Source organism: Falco biarmicus, chromosome 1 (assembly GCF_023638135.1).
Source record: "Falco biarmicus isolate bFalBia1 chromosome 1, bFalBia1.pri, whole genome shotgun sequence".
Classification (NCBI taxonomy): domain Eukaryota; kingdom Metazoa; phylum Chordata; class Aves; order Falconiformes; family Falconidae; genus Falco; species Falco biarmicus.
The window spans coordinates 32,107,853-32,127,043 of NC_079288.1; the positions used below are offsets into that span (position 1 = coordinate 32,107,853).

Sequence of the window (19,191 nt, forward strand, 5' to 3'; positions counted from 1 at the left end):
GAGGAGAGCACGCTTTGTCCTTTGCAAGCCACAACGTTGAGTGGCATGGTGGCACAGCGCATGGGTAGCTCAGCCCACCCCTAGCACCCCCCACCAGCCCCTCACCCCCCCACAATGCCCCAGCACTTCGGCTGGGGGCGTCCCGGTGCTTTGCAGTGCACGGGGGCCTGATGCTGCTGCACCCTTAAACGTTCTTCCCTAGATCCAGTCCTCATTCCACAATTAATATCATTCAGAGGTTAAATTTGGGTCTAAAGTACATCGTATGCATCAGGGGTATGTGTGCCCAGAACTTCTGCACCCTCCCACTGAGCCCTGAGCACCGCTGGGGAGCGAGGCTGAACACTGCACCCAAAATTAACGTTGTTGTCAGTTGTCAAGCTCCACAGCTTCACTTCACAACACGGGCCCGAAAGCCACAATAGCACTGACACATCCTAAAGCAAGCCAGGGACAATCAAAGATGACCTGTGCTAAAAAATAGCCTTTCCACAGCTAGGTGGGAGGGAGGACTCTGTCCATTTCGAAGAAACTAAAGAGAAACACCCCACTATGTATAGGGTAATGCCCAGACCCATAGATAGCGCATCTTACCGCTCCTTTACAGAGCAACACGGTTCTGTTAGACTTGGGCAACGGCAAAGGGCGCAAGAGGAAGAACAAAGAGATCTTGGGTTGGTCACAACTTCCCTGCTGCCTTCTGCGGAGCCCTTCAGCCCTGCCTGCTGCAGCCCGCCCTTCCAGCGCTGCCAAGCTCGGGGCCAGCAGGGCTGCGGGAGAAGGGCCTCCATTCCACGTGTAAACCAGGTGTTCCTCCAAGTAACATCACAGAAAAGCAATAGGAATGGGCATCTCCTGCTCCTCTCTGTCTACGGATGAAAACCCCCAGCCCCAAGTGGGTGTCAGACACCCTTCCGCACTTTCACTCACAAGCCGTAGGGTGCTGAGCAGGTTGTCTCCACCCTGCCACGCACCCTGAGCAGCTGCGGGCCCGGGGTACGTGATCCACCCCCGGGGAATGCAGCCAAGCAGACAACGCAGCCCAGAGCAGGCATGTGTGTCACAAAAACGGCATTTGAGGAGAGAAAAAAAACCCAAGTCACCGACGAAAAAGGCATGACATGGTGACAGGCAGGGTGGCTGGCAAGCTACGGTTGCAGAGATGGGTTAATGCATTCCTTTAGGTACGAGTCATGTGAAAACTGGCTCCACATGTGCTCCATTATTCACTTGATCAATAAAAGACAGCAGGTGACTATTTTACAAGGAGGGAGAAACATTACAGAGCTATAAAGAAAACCACAATTGTGATTTAAAGGGTGAAAGTAAATTTGTGAGGAAGCCTCCAACAGGCAATCTCTGACACCTAATACAATGAGCTCATCAAAAGTTACCAAGAGGTTGTTCGATTGTCGAGCTTGGGGGGTAGGTAGAGTAGGAAAAGGCTCTTTGATCTGGCAGGGAGATAAATGTAGAAATAAAATCAATGGCTGGGGGCTGCCCAGAAAATGTGTTCTTGTCAAAAAAGCTCTGCTCACTCCAGAAGAGAAGGGGAACTCACGCGCTACGTGGGATGCCAGAACAGAGCCGGTGGTCTCTCTAAGCTGGGCACTGCAAGTCCTCCAGGAGCAGGCTCCACCACACCCCTGACGCTTGGCGCTGCAGCCAGTTCAGGCCAGGCTAGTTAGTGATGCTGAAGAAACCACGTCATCTGACATCTAAAAATCCTGCAGGATTTCCCACAAGGCACGCAGGAGAGAAAGCAGCAGCAGAAGGAACACAGACCAACAGTGCACTGCATCCCGGACAAGGCAGCACGCTGCCCAGAGCCCGCATCACACCTCATCCATTACCCTCGAGGCAACTCGCTGCAGCTGGTGTACACCAAACCTTGCGAACAGCAGCAACAGCAAGTTTACTCAACTTCCCTTCTTTGCTAAGAATTTAGGTTTTTAATTAAAAACTGGAGGAAATCAGTCTTGTCCTTTTAAGTCCACAGTCCCAACAACACCGTACTTTTAAGGCTAACCTCACTTGAGGTACACTCAAGCAGAGAAGTGCACGTCCTCCCACATGCGTGCCACTGGAAACTGCTGCCGCAACACAAGCCCCGGCCCTTCGCCACCCTGGCCCAAGCCAGGACACTCCTCTGGTGAGAGGCTCCTGTATTTAAGGGCAATAGATATGTTAAAACTCCAGGAGCAGATCTAAATCCAACCCTCTTGTTTAAAAACGTGCCTCTGGTGCCTGTAGCTTAGACAAATCCAAACCAAGAATTTGTGGGTTTCCAGAACAATTTATTTATCTAAGTCAGGTCCTCTGATAGCAGTAGTGTATACGTGGTGATAAACCGACACTGAGAAGATTTAACAATTTCTTCATTTAATAAGTGATTTTTCACTACATGGTATTGTACACTGTTATCTGTTCAAAAAAGATTAACAGTTTTTAAAAAACAAGGTTCTGTGAGAGATTTATATAAACCGGCGACAGAGACCAACACCTCTGGCTGGCTTACCAAGCTATGTTCCAGGTTTCTTTGTAGAACAAAGTCTTTAGGCTAAAACACACAAAACTGTCCGGGCAGACCTAGAACCACCGCCGCAACTTCCAGCTTCGACACTGGCTGCCACTGGGTTGATGCCGCCGGAGAACGGTCCCCTTGAGTGACCGTACGGAAACTGTACAAAAATGTGTGTTTACTTTGACTATGAATAAAATAAACAGCACAGCATTTCTACTTGCTATTTCAAGTCAGGACTTCCTTTTATCTCCAAGAGGAAGGCGTCAGTGGAAGGCCCTGCCAACTCAGTATGGTGGGTCGTGTACAAACAGTTTTCTAAGCGAACTTTGGCTTCAGGAAAGAGACACAAACACTTAAAATAATGGCTTTAATTGTCATTTGAAGTATACGGAGGGGGATGTGTCTGAATTAAATATACATCATACCAGTGATGCTGGCGGGGCTGAAGGTTATTTCTAATGCTGACAGCAATAAAACCAACGTGTACATGACAAGACATTAAAGGAAAAGCAATCCCTTTTAAACAAAATTTAACGTAAAAAAAGTTCACAGTGGTTTGTATAAACAGTATGTAATTTCTGACAGTACAAATTTCTACTCTCACAGCACACTAGTGCCCTCTTTAGATCCTAAAGAAGAAAACAAGCATTTACACTACTCATTGTACAGATTCCGAAAGTCAGTTGTACAATTACCCAGAACAACAGGATAAGATGCTGTGGAGTGTACAGCTGTAACACCAACGAAAGGTAAGTTTAAAACTCTTTTCCTGGGAGTGAGAAAAGTCTGTCATTCGCTGTTACAACCAGCAAATGCCATTCATCAAATCAAAAGGAAAACCACAAACACATTATCTATTTTGAGCAAGCTGAACAGTACACATTACAGTTTTAAAAATGGAGGTTATATACTATAATACAAGTCCCAACAAGGCAGCGCCAAAGCGACTATTTCTTTGCTTGTTTTGTGATCATACCCCTGGGAGGCGTTACAGGTCTGCTGGAATTGGGCTTCTTTTTCTCTGCAGGTTTCAAAATCTGAAAAGATAGTTCCGTCATTTAGCAAAAAGTTTTAGCTTTCTTCCAATTAATTCACTAGTGAAGGTATTATACAGGTCATCTGGACGAGTCACCAATGTGCCAAGAAATAAATGTGTTTCCTACTCAGAGCTATGACAGAGCAGCTGATCTGAGCACCCATGCCAGTGGGAGCAGGCTAACAGCTAGTAGCTCTGCTCGGATGATTTAATTCCAGGGTAAACCAGCTCATCTACTCACACCAGCACGGGCTTATCAGATTTTTGAAGACCTGAGCGCACTCACAGAACCCTGTCTGCATACAGTATCTGTAAATACCTGAAACAAGCATTATGGCTTTGTAATAGTCAAGCATCCATTCAAAACAGAGCAAATTTAAAGTATGACTACTCTTAACTAGGAGGTGAAACCTTCAGATACCATACCTGAAAGGAGCACATTAGAGTTTCATCCACACTCATCATGGCACCCGCATTATCAAATTCTCCACAGTAATTTGGGGCAGAAAAGAGAGTTACCAATTGCCTTTTTGCAAAAAACTCGTATCCATCTTCAACAACCTTTAGAGAGGAAGCAGAAACATTAGACTGGACAACTTCTTCCTGCCAAGGTGCAAAGCAGCTTTAACAGAGCCAGCAGCTGAAAAACTGGCTCCATCTAAGGAACAAAAGTTCCAAACTTTTACACCAAAACAGGAAGACCATCGCAGGATCCAGTTCAGCAACAGAGCCCATTAGCAATGAGAAAACCAGGATTCTGCAAGGTTCAAGACAATCTTGTTCTGGAATCAGAGCCACAATTTTTATGTCTTAAGAAAAATAACGGTCATTACATGGCTTGTTGAACATTGGAACAAGCTGTTCAGAGATAGTGTAACCTCAGTCCTTGCAGATGTTTAAGACTTAGCTGGACAAGATCCTCAGCAACTCAGGCTTACACTGGTTTGTCTGGTGTTGAGTACACGTGTGTAGGGTTGAACCAGACAACCACCTCCGGTCCCTCCAAACCTAAATCATTCTATGGTTTACCATACAAAATTGAAATACCTGATGAGCTCTACATATGAGATCCAGGTCATGTTTATGGAGAAACTTAGCAACCACTTCAGCTCCAAATGTGAAGGACACTCCTCTGTCATTTTCACCCCAGCCTAAGACATCCTTGTCAGGGTCAGACCACAAGAGATCACAAAGTAGACCTTGATCTGGTACATCAGTGGGGCGCATAATTCGTCTTATCTGTTCCATTGACTGAAGGTCTGGTGACAAACCTGTTCAAAGTTAAGACATGGGCAGTTCACGTTTTAGCCCAACTTTGCTCTCCAAGACTGAGGTATTAATTAAAGACAAAACAATTTGTATTCAAACTGATTCACCATTGCAATTTTGCATAGTTCAATAGCAATATTAACTGACATTTTTTTAATCCAGCATTTGTTTTAAAGCTTTTGTAACAGAAGACAAGTCACTTTCTAGAAGATTTACTGGAAGCAAGATAAGCAAAGCCATTTCCACATTTTACAGGATTACAAGAATCTCACTAATATTTTGCAAGTGCCTGTTAAAAGAGCTGTTAAGTAAAAGAAGCAATAATACTAGAAATCACAGGGTATGTTTATTTTAACAATCAGGCCTAGCAAAATGAAATACAGTATCAAACAGACTTCATACTATTTTTCACTGATAGGTCTCCTCAGGCAACTGTAATTACTTGCAAGTGATAAAACATTTAAAGTGCAGTTTGTATTTTCTTACTTCGAAAAGTTGCACAAAGCAGGTATCACAGAGTAAGAGAGCCAGTTTCTACAACTGAAACTCCAAACTCCTCATGTTGGATGGGGCTTTGAGCAACCTGATCTAGTGAAAGATGTCCCTGCCCATGGCAGTGGGCGATTCTACTAAGCAATCTTTAAAGGTGCCTTCCAACCCAAACCATTCTATGATTCTATGAAAACATGAATGTTTTCAGAATGTACATAAAACTCCTAGTCATGTAAGCCTCAAAAAAACCTCTACAAGGATTCTGTACACAAAAGGAAAGGCTATTCAATAGGCCTTCTGGTACTGAAGTTACAAAGCTGCCAGCTCAACAGTTCATAGAACTGATAGTCATCAAACTCAACCCTACCTCACAGAGGAACCAAGGCAGAGAAAAATCCCTACAGTTTTGAAGCCTCAGCAACATAAACATGAAATTGCCCTGACAGATACTAGAGTATTACAGTTTCTCAGATATCAACTAAGGAACTGTTACTTACCTCCGTGACAGCAGAATATTTTCTCGTCCACAATAGCTGCGATTGGTAAACAGTTAAAACAGTCTGTGAAGGTTTTCCACAGCTTAATATTGTATCTTCTCTTACCTAGAAGACATTTTGGAGAAAAAACAATCAATATGCTTTTCTAACACAACTATAACCAAGCTAACACGGCTGCCTTAAGTCTGCTAAGTCTTGCAAAAAGTTAGCATTAAAGCCTAGATACAGTTTATCTTCTATGATACCCACTGACATACTTTATTGCCTCTAACAAAGTCGCAAAGGTCTCTTCCAGTGTTGCAGAGTACTCTGAGGTGGCTCTGAGGACAGCACAGGTCTGTTCAACAGAATGATATTCCACTGTTGGCAGCCAGACTCTCCAGTCTCAACTTTACTTTGGAAAATTACCTCTTGGAGAAGTTGATCCATTTCAGAAAATCTTGCCATTTGCTGTTGTCTTCAGGGGAAGACAGCAATTCTTAGAAAGCATATTTTCTGTGAAGTTCTGCTAGTGCTTTACCACATAAAGTCTCTCTAGGCAAAGAAACAGGACTGAAAAATGAAAGCGCTGCAGTTTTACTTTCAAAGGGACTCTCCCAACAGATATGAACCTTGAACATTTGTGATATATGACTAAACCTGTGATTAATCTCCAAGGAGTCAACTCTGAAATACCACACATCTTTGTTTCCTCATTGAAGGGGAACAAGACATGGAGAGTACATCTTGTAAGCTACAAGCCAAGTATGTCCCACAACACAAGTTGTGGGAATGCTTCAGAGCACAAATTAACAGTTTAATAAATCCCGATAATGTAGAAGAGATTAAGTCACATCCTTTGAAACATGAACATACACTTCCACTTCACAGCAAAATTACTTGCTCTGTTAGTGTAAGGTCTACATATAGTCTGTCATAACAGACCTTAACGCACTCCACAGTGACTGAGCGGACACATTAACTACCTACTAACACTGTGTTTGTTCTAAAGACATGCTCATGGTGCCACATGAATACACGCACATTTCTTCATTAAAAGGCTGATGCACTGGTTCAAGTAACAACTTCTGCAGCTGAAGCCACCTACTGAAAGAACAAGTATCTGGTGCTCAACCCAAGCACACATCACATGAAGGCTTCACACACTTTGCCCCATTTGTGAAAGGAAGTTTCTGCCAAAGTAACAGCACACAATACAGCAGGACTGCACCCAGAGAAGGGCAAAGTTGGTTTTTTTGGTTTTTTTTTTTTTTTTAAATTACAGAGTTACAGGTCTTAATATGAAGTAGGCTGGAAGCACTGTAACATAACCACAGTAAAGACCAGCCCATTCACCAAGTTCAGTTACAACAGAGGTGAACTTCTGTAAAGCACATCAAGTAAAATCTCCTATGAGATGACCTTATCTTAAGAACTTCAACAACAGGAACCAGTGAGAACTGTTAGTTAACACAGCAGCCAATAAACAAAACTACCCACTTACATGCTGCTTTGTACTGTGAGGATCAGACTCCAACAGGATCAGGGAAGGGACACGTTTCCCTTCCTAAAATAGGCCAAGGGCCCCCTGAAGTGCACAAAGGGAACTGTGAGGGAAGAATCCCCTAACACTGCAACACTAGCACCTCCTACAATGCTTTCCCAGGCCAAATATGCACACATCTGTATTACTTACATTCATCATAAAACCCATAAATTCTGTTGATGCTGGCACACTCATGGTTCCCTCTGAGAAGGAAAAAATTCTCTGGGTATTTAATTTTGTAGGCCAATAGAAGACATATAGTTTCTAAAGACTGCTTTCCTCTGTCAACATAATCACCAAGGAACAGGTAGTTGCTTTCTGGTGGAAAACCTCCATATTCAAAGAGTCGAAGCAAGTCATAGTACTGTCCGTGGATGTCACCTGTAAAGAGTAGTCAGAAACAACATGTAAGTGACCCTTTGCTACATTCTTTGATTGATGTGAGAGAAAAAACAAATGAATGATGCTTCAGAAAGTAAGAGACTTGTTAGATACTGCCTACAACATACTTAAAAATTAGTTCATGTATATAAAATTATCACATTCTCAAGTTTGATGTCTATGTAAAGCAACGGTTAACTGCACTAATATGAAAGTATGTAGCTACTTAAAAATACTGACACATGTAAAACAAAACCAAGATGCCAAGAAACCAACTGCATATTCAAATGAAAATCTGACATCCAGTTAAATCCTTTACTTGACTAGTGGCTCTGAGATCAGGAACCTTTACCTCATTCTTCAAATTTCCACACAGCATTAGTAATACTGACGGAAAACTGGCCACTTGGGGAACGTGCTCTCCTTTGTACCAGCTGCGGTGTTTTCTTGAAACACTCAGTAATTCAAATTCTAGCAGTAGTCGTATTGAAAATGAAGTTGGTATTTCTGCCCTAGGTTTAAATCATGGTTTTGTTTCTGACAAGCAGAACACTGCATCATGATTTTAGACTACCAATGTTATAAATATTGAACAAGGTACTTCAATTTGAAGTAAATCCTCAGTGTTAGAGGAGGATAAAATACTGTTTGCTGGAAGCTTTTAGAAGTGCATTTATTGAGGCTTTTATTTTGACAAAACTAGACATGTACACGTGTGCAAAATGAGCATCACTGCATACAAGTACGGTGAAACCAAACTAGAGAGCAATTCCAAGAAACTGGGGAGAAATTTAAGTTTCCAGCAGGATTATTTTAAAATACTGTCAAACCACTGTTCAACTCTGAACAGCAGCTACAATAAACTACTGTAGTTCTCCTTTGTTTCCTGTTGTTCACAGTCATGACTGGCCCAAATATTTCACTGATTCAAAAATTCCTTTCCAAAACTTTGTATGAATCACCTCCCCGAGACAGCTAACAAAACTAGGCCAGTTACTTTTTGGGTTTGCATAATTTTGGTCCCCACTTCAATTCCTACATTTGTTACCTCCTCCCAGTCCTCTGCCCTAAGCATCCAGCAAGGTTTTATTTTTCCTTTTGCTACAATAATTTATTAGTTCCACTCTTAATAAGTGAAAGCAGCATCTGGCATTTGTTCTCTGCTTAAGGTCTGCATTTATCTGACACCCACCCTTAGAGCATTCAAATCAAAATCACAGTACTCACCGCATATTTTCAGTGGAGCTTCAAGTTCTAGTAGAATAGGCTGACTCAGAAAGATTTCCCTGGATTTTAAGCACAGTCCTCTAATTTCATTTTCTTGCAGTTGGACATTTTTGCCTGGTTTTGATCCTCGCACTGTCAGAAGGAGCCAGAAGTCAGTTACCAAAATCAACAATATCCCTGGTGTTCTTTTAAGAGCCTGACTAAATGCCAGTTTAATACAGAATGAGAAGATAACAGGGTAGTATCAGTCTGCTGAGGTAAAACTGCACTGCTGTTACCAGAGAAAGGGTGGCATGTTCTGTTTCAGTTGTATGTTACTTTCATTTAACAGAAGTCATGGCTTAACACTTCCCCCATTAAATGTCACATTTAAAATAGCATCCATTTAGTTCTATTTAGTTATAAAACCCATCTTGGACAATGTGACTGGATTTTTTTGATTTTTTTTTTTTTAAATGAAGCAGCTCTACACTTGTTCTCTGGAAAGCTGTCTGAACTTGAGAAAAGGAAGTCCCCCATTTAATCATCAATATCATAGCTCAAACATGTCGGCTTCCCTAAACTATCACATAACCTTGCCCGACAGATTATCTAAAACAAGACTACAGTCCCAATAAATACTGTGCTGCCCCCCATCCTACACTGCAGTTCGCACACATGGAAGAAAAATAAGCCTATGATTGGCAGGTCAGAACTATACGCAAGGAAACATTTTTGGATCACAACAAAACAGCTCTGATCATTGCCTCTGAGCATAGCAAAAACAAGCTAGTAAGAGAGCTACACCTCCCAGTCTCAGACCATTTCCCTGCCCCACCATCACCACTTCAATCTCCCCCACTGCAACAACTCACAGTAATGGGTTCCGTTAAACATCCATCAAAGTTTTCTTTCCCAGCCTGGACAAGGACACCAGCTTGGCTTGAACAAGTTCCTACAGCTACCAGCACAGCTTTCCCTCCACTTATCTATCACTTTCCGATTTATGTTGTCCAGAAATACAAAGCACATTTCTATAGCAGCAATGCTGTAACTATGACTAAATTGCATGCAACAGCATTTAACAGGGTTAGAATAAGACTAAATTAAAAATTGTGACTATGCCATTATTGGTGAGGCTTATTATATTTTTATTTGGTGTCAAAACCAGTGACAACATGCAGCCATCTACAACATAACCCATTGGTTAGCCATATCAAAGCCTCAGAACTTTAGCCTCAGATACCTGGAAACACTCTGGCAACACCTCCAGAAACAGAATCACTACACCGGTAGTTGCCTAGTTAGGTAACTTACTGTATACAACTCATATGGCACTGAGACTTAAGAATCTATACTCTTACCCACAACGGCTTGATCTTTAGTTTCAAAAAAGCAAGCAACAAGCCCCAAATGCTTTCAAATACAAGAACCTTCCTGAATTCCTAAAGAACCTTTTAGATACCATTTCAGTCTAATTCCCTTGACACTGTTTAACCTTAGAGTGAGAAATGTGGAAGCCACCAATGACTCAAATCTCTGTACTGTCACTGTGGGACTTATATGAAATCAAGTGAGAACTGCAGTAGGAAAGGCTGGGGGTGGGTCGGACAGGGGGAATCCTTTGGGAAGGGAAGAAAAAGGTTGTGTTCCAAAGGGATTACAATTTCTCGTTAGTACAGAAGACTCCTACTTTTGTGCAAGCTTCTGATCCAAGAGTGGGAAACACTGTTCAGTTACAGTGAATCTGATCTAGACCAAGAATAAAACAATGATTGGGTAACATCCATCCACAAAATCAAGTGACACTGGATGCAATTTCTGCCAGCACTTACAGTGTCACTACCAAAACAATTCTACCCTGCACACTGACTCCCAGAGACCCTAGCCATGGCAGCACAGGCTGCCCAACAAAATAATTGACAATATCCTAAACCACACAACCTTTCCTCAAACAAGCTTCAAAATTAAACTTCAGTTCAAATTACAATGTATACTGACTGTGACATTAAGTTAATGGTAGGTCAAAAGTCATGGCTTTAACAATGTTATCTTTCAAACAGTACATGCTCCTTTATTATTCACTGCCTACGTATTATTACTCAAGACTGACATTACATGGCAACACTGGAAATACCACTAAACTTCATGTCTTCCATTAAAATATTCGAAGTAATGAAGCATATAAACGAAAGTTAAATCTTTGTCACAGCAGTTTATCATGCATGAGGCTTTTCATCCACACAGTAATTTTTTCATCCATACAGTAATTTTCCAAACGCTCCTGAGCAATGAGCAAGTTACTCGAAATACCAAATACCCCAAAGCAATAAAGAACAGCAACTTATAGAATAAAGCTATCAGCTGGCTGAATTATAAATGTTAAATTTTCCCTTACTCTTAAATTTTACAATTCACCTTTGTTTTTGAGATAATATATTTGTATTTAGTTTTCTGAGAAGCCAAAAATCTAACCTTCCACGATTTGGTCTTGTTAGAAATTGCTAAAACCAAACCCAGTATCTTGCATCCATAAATTAAAAAGTATTAAATATTATACAGCCTATGTAATGCACTGAGTCACTAAAGCTCATGAATAAAGCATGAGCATTCATTTTTGCTGAAGATTAAATTAAAATCTGAAAACTGACTGTTTCATATACAAGCTTCCTATGTTTCTCCAATGTATTTTCATTGAACCAGTATAATCTCCATGCAGTTTTAGTCATCCGCTTGTAGAAAAAACAGATGAAAGTGCTTTGGTGCTCACAAACTCACTTGCACAGACACCAGAAGGATGAAGGAACAGGACAATTTGATTCAATTCCATGGCACGCTGCTGGCCAACGACATTTTGACTACTTTCGTCCAACATGGAATGAGCACAGAATAAATGGGTGTGTCTGGAGTCTTCTAACACTGACCTATATATCCTGAAAAGCTAGAAATATTATTTTTAGCTTAAGAAGAATCAATATGCAGAAGTGCATGTTGGTTTGAGAAATCTGTGTTTTTAGTGCAAGGATTTTCTCATCCATGATGAAAGAGCTGGCAAGGAAACACAAGATGTTCAGTCTGAATGACTTCTTAAAAGGTTTCTCCGAGTCTTCAAGTTACTTAGGCCCACTAAGAAAGGCAAAAATAATCTACTTTGAAAAATATGTTGTGTCTACAGTTTTTCCCTGCTTTGGGCCAAACCAAGGCAGCCTGTAGATACCAGACAGTATAATATTAATTGGCAGCATGGTCTTCCAAAGAGGGTCCCCCGTGGAGAGTCGGCCAAGTCACGACAATCACACCAATATCAATATGGCTACATGCCGTGCTCACTTTATTAAACAGGTCATATTTATAACTTAAACCAACTGCTCACCCGACTTTACACACAGGTGATCGGATAAAAGTCTCTGGGCCATGTGGGGGTCCGTGTCGCTGATTGGTGGGCATGCTGCAGGCGCCTGATCAGAGTGTGCCGATGAGAGTGTGTTGATTTCGTGGTTCCCAGGACTTGCTCTGCACCTGGTTTCTTGTTTGTGCATAGCTTATTTCCTTCTCCCACTGCTTGTTCCCAGGACAATTTAAAGATGCTTTGCAGCTTCAACTAACAGGCCTGGGTTGTCCAACCCGGACAATGGTAACATATGTGCTCAGTCCTTTAAAAATCCCTCTACAGTCTTAAAAGTCAAGAGAGCAGCCCGATAGCACTGTACATGCCCATTTGTTCTTTCAATGTGTAAAGAACATAACCTCTCTCAGAAATGACAGCCTGAAACTGACAGTGGAACAAGCTAAAGATTAACCAGCTGAGGAAAAATATAATTTGAAATGGGCAGACTTTTATTTGTGTTTTGCCTCAACATACTGCTGCACTATTTTCAGACAGTAATATATTCCCACCCTTTTTAACACAGAGATACTCCCATTCTTAAATAATTTTTTGAGAGCCTGAATTTCAATGTCCAGTCTGGGCAGTCTTCTAACAAGGAAAATCATCTCCACTGTACAAGCATGAGAAGTTTTGGAAAAATTAAGTTCTCCACTGGATGGGCACGAGTACAGCAACAGTACTCCCTCCCTGGAGCCCGGATTATCTCTGCAGAGGTACTGACGTGAAAACATGTTGCAACTATGAAAATTAACATTGCTTTCCAAGACAAGGAGGAGAACTGCTGGAAAGCAACAACAGATACCAAGTCTAAACCGAAAGTGTATTATTAACAGAGGTGAGTGCAGTATGACAGCCGCCCAGCAGAGGGGGAAAAGGAAGTAAAAGGAAGGAGAGCAAGAACTTAACCTGTCATTTTGGTCAAGAAAACAGAGCTACTACAAGGCATAGCTGCAGCAGCCAGGAGTTAAAGCACTGCTTGGCATCTAGGATAATTTCTATACATTCCTCTGTGAAGGATAAACGGGTCAAGAACTGTGGGGTCAAGAACATACAACAGTCAGAAGACCACACGCATATAGACTACAACAGACTTCTACACCGCATCCCATCACCTGCGTTTTCCAATATTCAGTTTGATGCCAAACAATCCTTTACCAAAGGCAAATGCTACTGCAAAACTGAGTATATTCCTCATTCAAGGCTAATATGAAAGGGACAGATACTTCAGAAAGCATTCAGAAATAGCAGAAAATCCAAACTACTAGAAATTTCAGTGATCCAAACATCTCATTTTCCTTCAGTGCTACATTAAAAGAAGCAGTTGAAATGGTGTCAACTGAAGCGCTAGAATCAAGTTCTCATACAGAAAATGTTTTAAAGAAAATAGGCTGTCAGCAGGTCAGTTCATGTTTTGGCTTATTAAACAAGTCTCTCAGTTTTACCGTATTTTACATTAAGATGTTCACAATCCTAGAGACATGTCCAAAAATACTGCAGGTTGTTTTTAGTCTTGTTTTTAGCAGTTCCTGACAACAGTTTCACATTCAGTTTTGCACCACAGACACAAAGGGAATAAATAACTTGAAAGTGGTTGATGTAAAAAAGGTTTTACTTTACTGCAGGCACTACCAACTTTGATCAGATCATTTCAAATTCAAAATTGAAACTGAAAAGCAACTGCTCAGTGCCTGAGCCTCTAAAAACAAAAAGTTCTAGTCTACTTTTAGTACGACAAAAGTTCACAACAGCATTACCAAAGAGAAGATTCTGCATGACTGCAAAACTGGAATGAAAAAATTTCATCTTTTAACATGCTTCCACACTGGACAGAGCTATTAGCAACATGTACTCTTGCCGATCACAAATACTCAGACATGACAAATTCCTCCACTTTGCTGACTGAGCAAACACAGAATTTAACTGACTTATCTGAATCCATGGCAGTGATAGGGATCTAGTCCTTGCCTTCCAAATGCAGAGGTATTTCCCATTATTAGAACCACAGCAGAAAACAATTAACATTAAGCTACACAAACTATGGAAAATTAATAGTTTGAGGTCAAAAAGTGCTTCTTGTCTATTAGAAGCTTTGTCATACCATCCCAACTCATCAAGGGAAATCTGACATTTCAGATTAACATCTGTGAGAATCAGACAAGACGCTTAGCACAGTACATGCAGCTAAACAGCAAGCAAACCTTTAGACCCAATTGGTGCTGTATTTAGCAGAAAGGTGAAAAAAATAAAATCAGAGAACTGCACTTGTAAGAAACTGTCTTCTCTGTTGTCAGCAAAAGTTTATTCACACTCTAGCTCAACTATTTTTAATAATGGAATGACCCCCTTTCCCCATTCAAAGCAAATTAGAAAGAATATTTCTTTGACAGCTATACAACAGGCTTTACTGGGAATAGAAATCTGTGGGTGTATAAACAGAAAAGTCTGGAGGATTTACAGTATTTTTGCCGATTTTTGTGCACAAAGCAGGATTTCAGCTTTAAGAATGGCTACCACCATACTAGCCTCACAAGGCTTTAGCCGAAGCAGCTTTCATTCATTACTTAGCTTCTTCCTTAATAGCATCTGCAGAGGCTGCAGCACAAAAAAGATTTTCAGAAACTTCTTTCAACTTGGGTTCCACTTTCGTATGTTGAAATTGCATTATTTCACTCTGCCATTTATTGTTACCATAAGATTAATACATTTCAATCTTGTTTTCTAGATGTTACTATGGGCTCTATTGTCAAACTAGACCCTACCTATCTGTGAAAAGCTGCCAACACACTAGATGAAGGAAACTGATAAGGGGCTCAAGTAATGGGAACGTCATCTGACATGACACAGAAACAAAGTCATGCTCACAGGTAGGGAATCCTGGAATTTGTCACTCATTCTTCACCTGGACCCGAGCAAGAATTCTGCCATCTCCTGGAACTCTATCCATGACCATACAGATGCCACCGATTTTTCATCTTACAGGGATCTTTTCTATTACTTTCTTGTCTACGGGCAGTATTGACTTAGCAGACACGCAATGGCAAAAGCTCAGAACCACAAAGTTACTTACTACAGTACTCCTCCTAGAAGGAAAGTAATTCATTCCCATGTTTGCCCCTTCTTATTCCTCAATAAAATTAGTTCCATAAATATTTGAGCCTTTATCGACTATTAAGAACATTCAGGACATATTTCAATACTCAGTGCAGGATATTGTCATTTACTATACTTTAGAAGCCCTACTCTTATGAAAATTATTGTTAGTACAGTTATTAAAAGTGACAAAATTAGACAACCTGTACCCATGAAATTGTTCCTAGCAGAACACAACCCTCATTAGTAAAGAAGTAAAAATATAAATTCAATTACAGCAAAAAAAGATCAGTATGTTCAGTGTTCTCATTGAACAGTCTTCCAAGGTTCAGAATAATGTTACTGAAAAATGGTTTTTGTGATATTTCAATGCCAAATGGCTCTGTACTATAAGCCTCTGGCACAAGACTGACTCTTCAAATAGTTACCTTAGAATGAGAAGGTGAATATATACTTCCAGATCTTTAAATAACAAACTAATGATTTCAGCTAACTAGTCTAATGTGGGTTAGTAAAACGAACTATTTGGGGGAAAGTAACAATAAGACCATTTGGTCAGAGAAATCAGGATAGACAGCAAGTAAAAGCCCCTCATAAATACATTATTAATACCCTATATTAAGAACAAAAGTGAGAGTAATTTATTATTTACCCTTCACTTTATCTCGACCATTAGATTAGATTCACTACTGGCATAGCTCTCTTGGTCTATTCCAACAGTGTAATGCTAAGGCATATTACAAAACACAAATACCGGCTTAACTGTATTTTCTCTCTGATTTGAATTATTTGATCAAGCATCTCCTTAACACTCAGGTTTGTTATCTTTAAAAAGGAACGGATAAAGCCCCTGTTCATATCCTTTGCATTTTAGTAGTAAAATCACCTAAAGTTTAGCTGTTACAAAAATATGTTAAGTATACAGTTGAAAGACAGCTGCAATGAAATACCAAATTGTTCTAAAAATTAAAGCTTGCACAAGGATTTGGGCAACTCAGTTTGTTAGTAAGCTGATTATTAAAACAGATTTTGCAGTGTTTTCATGCTTGAGCATGATTTTTAATCTGTGTGCAACCCTGTCTGAAAAGGATCACTTGAAACAGAGTTCTGGCACAGGCACATCAGACTTCATATAAGTAACATTATGTGCTTGTTCTAGCAGAACCACACTGAAAAAAGAATTTATTGTTTGCTCCAAATCTATATAGTATGTGAATCCTCACACATACTTCAGCTTTTTTTCCCCCTCCATTTAATACTATGCAGATCTCCACCTTGGAAGTTCAGGCCTGTCACCAATCTAGCCGGACCTTAGTAATTTCAGGGTAAAGAAGAATCAAATTTTAAACAACCTAAGAGAATGGCATTTACACAGTAATTCACACAATTTAGCACTATAATTTGATAAAATGCAGTATCATTTTGCCTCTTCCGGGGGAAAAAAGTATACAAATGACAGACTGCCACAAAGGTCAATCATTACTCTGTCTGGCAAAGATGTTTGCAACAAATATTTAATAAACAACAAAACCAGCACTAGCATAGGTTACTAACACTGGTAATTGTTTTAAATATTGAAAGACAATCATTGCCTGAAGGAATCCAAAATCCCAGCTGAAATGTCAATAAAGGAAAAAGATTAATTTCAGTGCTGGCAGCTGATGCAACCTCAGGTAACATCTTTAGTTGCGTGAACTGTCTTCTTAAAAGATCTTGTCAGTAAACCTTCCAAAGCCCAATTTACAAACTCTCCTTCAAATGTTTTATACTGATATAAGCTGGGTATGAACATAACATATTGACATAGTACATCTTACTAGTTTTTGAAACTTAAACAAGAGAAATAATTCAACATCATTCAGGTCTCTTTCTAGGATTATCTTATTCCATGTTTTTGATATTAAGAACTTACACTTGGAGAAAACTGCGTTAGTAACACTGGGGGAAATCAACTAAGAATTGTAACTAATACTTGCAGTAAAACTGATCATGTATTATTAACATGTCACCAAACATAAGACATACAAGACCTGACACCTGCAAACTGCACTACTGGAGTTTCAGGAAAATCCTGGTCTGAATTTATAAAGTAAAAACTTTAAATGATTTAAACCAGAACAGCTCAAATTGGTAACAGACAAAACCAAAAACAGAGAAAAAACCCTATTTAATTTTACTTACTATAGTTCAACAATCCTGTAACGCAGCTAAAGGATTTGTAACTCCAAATAATTTCTAAAGTAGCACAATAGTTCCTCTGCCTGATCTTCTGCTATCCAAACCATTACACAAGCAAAATATTTTAAGGGTGCAATACAGCTGAAAGACGTTTCTTCACCATTTGCCTCAGCAACATCTCAGATGACTTCGTGCCAAATAGAAAAGTTTAATCCCTGACCAAGCTCTTCAAGCGCAAGTCCAGATAAGGCGCCTGCCCTGACATACATGAAATGAAGCTGGATCAAGCTAGCTTCGTTTCTGAATAATTATTATTTTCCCTGATGCCTGGAAGAAAATGTATCATTAGCTACTTCTCAGCCTTTTGCCCTAAGAAAGATTAGTCCAAAATCCTAGTCCGGTGCTGACCCGTGCAACTGAAGGGATGATGCTGAAGGTAGCCCCTGCAACTTCTAGGTTTTCCTTTGATTTATAAACTCTCAAGCAACTCTTTTCAACCCAAAGCACTGACAACACAAGAAAATAAGCTCTTCCACAGACCGTCTGAAAGGCCGAAACCCGACCCTCTACTCACACCTAAAAAGTCACCATATGCTACGAATGATGAGCCAAAGTCCTATGGTAGCATTAATGCAAACAGCTAATCAAAGCTAAACCCACGATATCCTCAAGTCTCCTCCCGACTTTCTGAAAAGCTGCCTCAACAGACCCTTTAAACACGCTAGGTCTTATTTCCAGAGCCCCACGACTACTCAGCCAAGCACAGAGCCCTCGTACATGTGCGGAAGCTAAGAGAAAACTCCAGGTTTTTTTTAAACAGTGCCCTACGTAAACACTCCTAAATGAAGCACCTCCTTAGAGCTGCAGGGGAGGAGGAGGGCAGGCGGCTGGTCCAAACACTGCACCGGGCGCACAGAGGGGACCGGAGGGCACAAACAGCTCGGAAACACAAGGGCTGAAGGAAAAGTTCGGACTGACAGGCACAGCCGCCCGGGGCGGCGGCGGAGGCGAGCCCCGGCGAGACAAAGCGCCTCGGCGCCCCTCCATTTTGCCCCCCCGACCTCACCGGGCAGGCAGGACGCCGTGCATCACCCACGGCGGCGGCTGAGGCGGGACCCCGAGGCGCCGCACCGGCGGGCTCCCGGGCACCGGCTCGGCCGCCCCCCGCCCCCCTCCCACCATGGCCCCCCGCCCCGTGCCGTCCCCGACCCTCACCCTCCAGCAGCCGTTGGATGATGCTGTCGATGTTGAGCTTGTCTATATCCGCCATCGCCTCTCAGCGGCAAGGCGGACCCCTCCCCGAGGCTCCCCCTCCCTCCGCTCGCTGCTTGGCCGGCACGTCTCCCCTTGTTCTGGCTCGTTTCTCCCCTTCCTCCTCTCCTCCCCGCTCTCCTTCTTCCCTCTCGCTCTTCCCCCTCGGCTCCCCCGCTCGATCGCTGCTCTCGGCAGAGACCCAGCCCTGAACAAAATGGCCGCCGTCTCCTCAGCGAGCTCGGCCGGCGCACGGATACTGCGAGGGGGAGGCGGCTCACCGGGAACCCTTTACAGGCCGGGCGGGAAGCGCGGGGCGGGAAGCGACTCGCAGACGTGCTGCTCTCGCGGAAT

General features: G+C 41.6%; 1 protein-coding gene across 1 annotated transcript; it reads right to left on the reverse strand.

Moving 5' to 3' along the window:
- Positions 1–2,365: 2,365 nt before the first annotated feature.
- Positions 2,366–19,092, reverse strand: PPP1CC (protein phosphatase 1 catalytic subunit gamma). Its single transcript, XM_056329926.1, has 7 exons — positions 18,802–19,092; positions 8,952–9,083; positions 7,494–7,724; positions 5,819–5,923; positions 4,608–4,831; positions 3,987–4,121; positions 2,366–3,561 (listed from the first exon to the last, which is right to left on the reverse strand). The coding sequence occupies exons 1-7, from the start codon at positions 18,854–18,856 to the stop codon at positions 3,472–3,474; spliced, it is 972 nt and encodes a 323-aa protein (XP_056185901.1). The 5' UTR covers positions 18,857–19,092; the 3' UTR covers positions 2,366–3,471.
- Between the last annotated feature and the right edge of the window lie 99 nt (positions 19,093–19,191).